Consider the following 7,523-nt stretch of genomic DNA (forward strand, 5'->3'; position numbering starts at 1 on the left):
ATCAAAAATCACCTTATTTTTGCAAGACCACCACGCATCCCACACTAGGCATGAGAAAATTAAAAGTTGTTTGTTATCTATCTTACTACCAGGAACCCATTGGAAGAGCTCTCTGAACGAAGCCTTAAGAGCATCATTAATAAGATCCCTCAAACTGCTTTGCTGCCAAATAGAAGAAGCATACTTGCAATAAAAAAGAGTGTATTATTGTCTCCCTTCCATTCCCACAGACCGTGCAAATATAAGAGTTACGAATGTGCCTCGAAAATAGGACATCCATTGCCCCCAAAGAGTTTTTGCACTCCTTCCACAAGAAATGACATAATTTTGGTGGACCTCTCAACCCCTATACTACTTTCCAGATATCATCTTCCCCCCTACCATATAATCTCCATGCATTTGTACACCCTAGCCTGTCAAGCCGATAGGCTGATCGAACAGTGAACAAGCCATCCGAAGTTGGCCACCAAAATCTCTTATCACAAACTACAGCATTAGGTAGCGGAATATTAAGGATTTTATTACGATCCTCCATCCCAAAGTTTGCATCAACTACATTATTATTCTATTATTTATTTTTATTTATTTTTGTGCAAATGAACTACAAGAGCAATACAAAATATAAACGGAGAGGACAAAGGAGGAAATCAATCCTACATCCTATATTATCGTACACAAATCATTCACTTTAACCAATAAGACAAGACCTCATAGGTTGTAATGTTGATTATTTTGATGAAATATTTTATTGTCTTATACTTCATATAATATAGTCAAATCTAATTTATAATATCGTAAATACCGCAAAAGAAAATATTATGCCATGAATAATATTTTATTTAATAAATCTCGGCCTCCCTATAGTTTAATTCTTGGCTTTGCCCTTGCAGTCACATTACACTTCCTTCAAAAAAAAAAAAAAAAAAAAAAATTACACTTCTCCAAATATCTGAACGACATCTTTACTTTATTTTTTTTTAATTTGTTTTAAAAATGCTTAACTTATTGAGATTGATATTTTTTTTTTTCAAAATATAAATTGTGAAATTTAACCTTGAAAAATTTAACAATGTAATAATTCAGCGACAAAGACAGGGTATGGTTTTAGCCCTTTTAGGTGTTGTGGCATAAAAATTGCATTAGCCCAAAGTGGGTTGGATGATAGAAAACTAAGACAGAATATACGAAAAATAAAAGGTGGGTTAAAATATAGGAATAGCGAATTGACGAATAGTTGTGAAGTCCTAAAAATGTAGGACTGAGTAATAAAAAAAAAAAGTAAGTACCTGTTTTGATTAACTGAATTGAACTTATTAGAATTGAACTGAAAATAAGTTAAAAAGAACAGACCTTAATAAGGACCAAGCATGCTACGAAGTTAAGTTAGTAAGTTACTCCACATTTAAAAATTAAACGATACGTGAGTGAAAAAAAATCCGTAGAGTATGTGACTATGGGGTATGGCAGTAAAATTGAAGTAAATACAGGGAATAGAAAAGGACATCCGTTAATTGGAGTTTTGTGGAAACCAGAAAAAAAAAAAAACCAGTGTAAAATCCCCCACCTCCACAGTCCACACTGTCTCTCTCTCTCTCTATTTCTCACTCACACACTCAAAAACACACACTCGCTCGGTCTCTCTCTCTCTTACCCTCTAAAAAGGTGACTCCCAAAAAAAAGAGAGGAGAGAGAAAGAAGACGGGTGGGGTTCGAGACAGGGAAGCAGCGTTGAATTGGGGGAGGTTGGTTTGGATGTGCTAAGCCGTTTCTTTTTCAGTTCAAATCTAACTGTAGATTTCCCCATTTTTAATGGGTGACTGATTAACTGGGAATCGATCTCTCTCTCTCTCCTCAAGCCTCAGCAAAACTGATTTTAGCAGTGATGAGAATGGGTGTTAAATTAGGCAGACTCGCGTTGTTGTGGCTGTGTCTTTACATTTCTCTAGTTTCTGCAGCCAGATTGCGTTCATCTTCTCGCCAGAAATTTCAGGTCCAGAAGCATCTCAACCGGTTGAATAAACCTCCTGTCAAAACCATTCAGGTTTTTTCTCTCTCACTCTTTTTTTTTTTTTCTTTTCATTTTAGTGCTGATAATTTTTTTCCTTATATATTTAATCATTTAATTTATTTATTTTTATTGGGATAATCTACTCTCTTAAGTGGATTAATGTGTTAACCGTCTTGGTTTTTTTTTTTTTTTTTTTTTTTTTTTTTTTTTTTTTTTTTTTTTTTTAATGTTGGGAAAATACGCTTGTAGATTGAGCTGTTTGCTGTAAACAGCTATGGATTTTAAATTTTGTTTATGGTGTCTTGTTTTATGAGGAATATTTTGAAATGCCGAAAATGAAACGCCTTTTCTGCCTGGTCCTTTTTTTTTTTCTTTCTTTCTTACCCTTTTCCACCCAAAGAAAATAATATTCGTTGAATTGTTAGGTTTTCAGGTCTGAAAAAAATCCCTCAGTACAGTGATTTGGTTCTCATCTATTTTCCCTGCCATAGTTGTAATCCTACATTTTGATATGGAATTATTGATGATTTTGTATAGTAAATGGTTGAGCATAATGTGTGAAAAATTGATGAAGGGTGCATGTGTTGCAATTTGCAGAGCCCAGATGGTGATATCATTGACTGTGTTCACATGAATCATCAGCCAGCCTTTGATCATCCTTTCCTCAAGAACCATACCATTCAGGTATGTTACTTACATTTCTCCCCCTTAATATATGGGGTCGTGATGTTCACTGTGCGGGTGTTGTTGTGTTTATTTTTTTGGTTTGTGATGTTCGCTGTGCTGGTGTTTATTTTTTGGTTTGTGTTGTTCACTGTGCGGGTGTTGTTGGATTTATTACAGATGAGGCCTAATTACCATCCTGAAGGGCTTTTTAGTGAGAGCAAGGTCAATATTAATTCTAGAACTGAACCGCGAAGCAATCCAATCACTCAGCTGTGGCACGCCAGTGGTAAATGTCCTGAGGGCACTATCCCCATAAGGAGAACCAAGGAGGATGATGTATTAAGGGCCAGTTCTGTTAAGAGATATGGAAGGAAGAAGTATCACCGCTTTGCCAAGCCCAGGTCTCCAGATCCCGACCTTGTCAACGAAAGCGGCCATCAGGTCTCTTCTTCCTTCCTTCTTTTTAATTCTAGTACTGCTGCTATTCTTATATGTCTACATTGCACTCTTTTTTCTTAAATAAATACTAGTATATTGATTTCTGTCTCTTCATTTTATTTCTTAATTCTTAATTTTCATTTGACTTGGTTAACAGCATGCAATTGCGTATGTTGAAGGAGACAAGTATTACGGAGCAAAGGCAACCATAAACGTTTGGGAACCTAAAATTCAGCAGCCCAATGAGTTTAGCCTGTCTCAAATCTGGATTTTGGGAGGCTCCTTTGGTGAAGATCTTAATAGTATTGAAGCTGGTTGGCAGGTATCCATTATATGAATCACCTTTAATTAGATCCTCAACTCTGTTTCTTTCAACCTTTTTCTTATGTTGTGTGAATGGATGTGGAAATAGGTGAGCCCTGATCTTTACGGAGATAACAACACCAGGCTTTTCACATACTGGACGGTAAAACCTTTTTCTCACTAGTCACTCCCTCCCTGCTTTCAAGCTTCACCTTCACCTTCACCTTCACCTTCACCTTCACCTTCACCTTCACCTTCAATTCTTGTACCAGTACTAATTTGTTATTGTCTAATTGTGATTTGCTAGGGCATTGTATTACATATTGTATACTTCCATAATCCATGCTAAGTGCTCCATATAAACTAACTTTTCTATTCTTAAAAAATTAAAATTATTCAGAGTGATGCATATCAGGCCACAGGTTGCTACAACCTCCTATGCTCAGGATTCATACAAATTAACAGCGAGATAGCAATGGGCGCAAGCATCTCACCTGTCTCTGGGTTCCGTAGTTCCCAATATGACATCAGTATCCTCGTCTGGAAGGTAAATTCCAAATTCTCCACTCAATCTCTTATTAGTTGTGATATGCTCATACTGTTTATTTATACCTTTACATGGTAGCAATAATTTAGCATGGACTCATTACTGTCTGAGTAGTAGTTTTTATTATGAAATTCTAAGAAATCAATGGCTTTTGATGTCATAAAGGAGGCATTTCCAATGGCTTTCCATTTTTCCAATTAAAGAGTTATTCCGACTTTAATTATAAATGAAGGGAAAAAAGGTGTCCGTGTCCTTAAGTATTATTTTAGGATTAATGGAATAATTAATCATTTATACGTGTTACTATTAAATAATGAAGATATTAAGGAGAGGGAGAAAGGGAGTAAGGGACAAGGCTGTGGTCTGTGGATCAGATGCGAAGGAGTAAGAAATGTAGTAGTGAGAATCTTTCATATTGATTTCCTAATGTTTATGGAGTAAAAAATTTTAAAAATGGCCTTCTGTATTAAAATACAACTGGGGCCATTTATATAATTTTTTCCCTGTGTGGGACCCCCGCCACCACTCCTAATTGTCCTCTCTCATGTCAATCAAGAATGAGGACAATGAAAAGCTATTCATATTAGCCTTTTGAGTTTTGATCCAAAAATGAGGACAAAAGATGATCACATGCAGTGTTAACTGTGAATAATGGGAGTTGTAAAACAATCCAAGTTCTCTTTTGACTTACTATATTTTTGCCTGTGTTGCCCTCTCATTTTTGAAGGAAATGGTGGGACTAATGGGTGGGTGGTTGGGTGGGAGTGGGGTGGCCATGCTAAGAGGAACTACCACCATATATTGTCTTTGCTTTCCTTGTGTTATTGATTAGGAGGACTAGCTCTCTACTTGATTTGATTTGATGTTGACCATGAAGGCATATGAAATTACCATTACCATAATACTCGTAGCTTTAGCTGTATTATTATACTATATTATATTGTGTATCAATTATGGCGGAATTCTGTTTAATGGATATATGTTGGTTCTAGGATCCAAAGGAAGGGAATTGGTGGATGCAGTTTGGAAACGACTATGTACTGGGGTACTGGCCATCATTCTTGTTCTCGTACTTGGCGGATAGTGCTTCAATGATAGAATGGGGAGGGGAAGTCGTAAACTCCGAACCAGATGGGCAGCATACATCCACTCAAATGGGGAGCGGCCGTTTCCCAGAGGAAGGTTTTGGCAAAGCAAGTTACTTTAGAAACATACAGGTGGTTGATGAATCTAACAACCTCAAGGCTCCCAAAGATATTGGTACCTTCACCGAGCAGTCCAACTGTTATGATGTTCAAACTGGCAATAACGGTGATTGGGGTCATTACTTTTATTATGGAGGTCCTGGCAAAAATTCCAAATGCCCTTAGCGTCTAATAGAACATTACCAAAAATACTGCAGAGTAGAGTACAATATTATTAACCTTAAAATCAATTAATCCCCCCCCACCACCGAAAAAAAAAAAAAAAAAAACATCGCGGAGGCAGAGGCACCCCAAAGGGATTGGCCCCCTTCTCTCATCATATGTTATTCTGTAATATTCGATCGATCTTGACGTTTGTACCGTAATCTCTTCTCTCTCTCTATCTCTTGTTTTTTTCCCGTCCCATTCCATTATGGATGTCCTATCCTCCCTTAAATTATCAATGTAGGGTGGTCAGTGGTGCATGTAGAGTTTGGTTTTTGGTTGTAGTTATTGAATATGACGTGATTGTGTAATTTATTTTTCATTGCAACTGGTATTGGTTTTGAAACTTCTCCTCCATGTAAGTGTAATGGGGAGGATGCAGCCTTTGTTTCTTTTCACTGAACTCTCAAGGAGCTGGTCTGTTTTCAATGCTAGTAGTTCATAGTATTTGTAATCAATTTGTAGTAAGTAGCAATCCATAAATTGGGTTTTTTAGATTCGGAGTCAATCCTCTTTTTAAGTGTTTGTTTCTTTGTTAATATATTCTTTTCAATTTACTTTTCCATTCTCTCTTTTGGAGCGACCTTTTTCTTTTGGGTTTAGGAAAAATTGCTGCCCATTTGTCAATGAAGTTTGCTTTAGATTGTTGTTAAATTGGGGGTGGGTTTTTGAAAAAAAAAATATATACTACCCATCATTTATTTAAGGTTTTTTTTAAAATGCTTGTTATCCTTTATCAATATATAAGTGGTTATGAGTGACTAGTGAATAAGCAGACGAATGGTAATGGAGCGCATGTGAATGGATGACACCACTTTCCAGTCGGCAGTCGTCGCATTGGGCCTACCGTCCTTTACGTCTCTTTTTTGTTTGCGAAGAATCCAAACCTCCACCCCTCCCAATGTTTTGTTTGGTTCAACTCGGCCTTCGTTTTTTTTTATGCCCTTATTTTCTGTATATAATTTCAAATAGACTAGTAAAGGTCCGGTTTAATCCACATATTTTTACTGAAATAATTTTTTAAAAAAAAAATAAAATTAACCGATTGGAATTATTTTACAAATTCTCAACTCCCTTCGTCCCACAATATACGAGATGTTAGACTTTTTTCACTATTTATGCATTGACCATGATTTTTTACTAACGTAATAAAAACATATAAAATATGTTGTTAGATAAGTGTTAATGTAAAGTTTCATAATACTTAATTATAATTTTAAAATGATTTTTATTAATATTTAACTATACAAAAATAAGTCAACTAGTTCATTGACATGTGTACAATGTTGACTGTGTCATGTATTCTAGGACAAAAAGGGTATTACGGAGTATATTTCTTCTTTATAATTATTGAATTTTACTCCCTTCGTTTTTAAATACTTGCTCCACTTTCCTTTTTCGAATTTCCGGTCGTTTTTAAATACTTACTCCATTTCCTTGTTTAGAAAGCTTTTAAAATATTTAATTAATTTCTCTCACTTAATGGACCTACCATTAACCATATTTTATTAATTTCTTATTCTCTCTTCTCCAATTATCTCCACTACTTTTACTTTTTACAATTTCTTTATTCTTCTACCTACCCCACTACCTCCATATTTTATTACTTTCTCTAATTTCTCCTAAAACTCCGCACATGGAGAAATGGAGCAACTATTTAAAAACTGAGGGAGTATTGAACTGAAATTACTTTTACAAATATTACTTCTTCAGTTTTTTATTCTTTGCAACATTTTCATAAAGTGAATATGTTACAAGACTTGCAAGTGTCTTGCAACACACATTGAAAAGTTATTTTAAGGAAAAGTTATGCTATTTTCCTTTTTTAAAGCACATGACTCTCACTAAATTCTAAAAACCTCTCAGACTCTCACCCTATTTTAAAGTGTATTATTATAGAGAGATAGAGAGAAAAAGATAAAAGAGAAGAGATTACGGTACAAACATAATACAAATATGCCATGATGACTAGAAAATGGGCCTCACAATATTTGAGATATCGTTACAATAACATATGAATAAAAAAAATTATTAAAAAAAAAAGCGAATTGTTATGTGTGTATAGAATAAATGGTTGTACTATGGATGATTTATAGGCATGTTTATGATAGTTTTATAGTTGCTTTTTAGGTGTTTTTGTCGCTTTTAAAGT

General features: G+C 35.1%; 1 protein-coding gene across 2 annotated transcripts; it reads left to right on the plus strand.

The window, feature by feature from the left end:
• Positions 1-1,571: 1,571 nt before the first annotated feature.
• Positions 1,572-5,769, plus strand: LOC145574091 (protein neprosin-like). Of its 2 annotated transcripts, none has more exons than XM_081631829.1 (7): positions 1,572-2,041; positions 2,606-2,692; positions 2,852-3,115; positions 3,270-3,434; positions 3,525-3,578; positions 3,831-3,962; positions 4,955-5,769. In XM_081631829.1, exons 1-7 carry the CDS (start codon positions 1,883-1,885, stop codon positions 5,330-5,332), a joined length of 1,239 nt encoding a protein of 412 aa, XP_081487955.1. In that variant the 5' UTR covers positions 1,572-1,882; the 3' UTR covers positions 5,333-5,769. The 2 variants fall into 2 exon arrangements, with proteins under 2 accessions (XP_081487955.1, XP_081487954.1); XM_081631828.1 differs by having other exon boundaries at positions 1,573-2,041; positions 3,816-3,962.
• The last annotated feature ends 1,754 nt before the right edge of the window (positions 5,770-7,523 follow it).

Source organism: Chenopodium album, chromosome 13, assembly GCF_948465745.1.
Source record: "Chenopodium album chromosome 13, dcCheAlbu1.1, whole genome shotgun sequence".
NCBI classification, from domain to species: Eukaryota; Viridiplantae; Streptophyta; class Magnoliopsida; order Caryophyllales; family Amaranthaceae; genus Chenopodium; species Chenopodium album.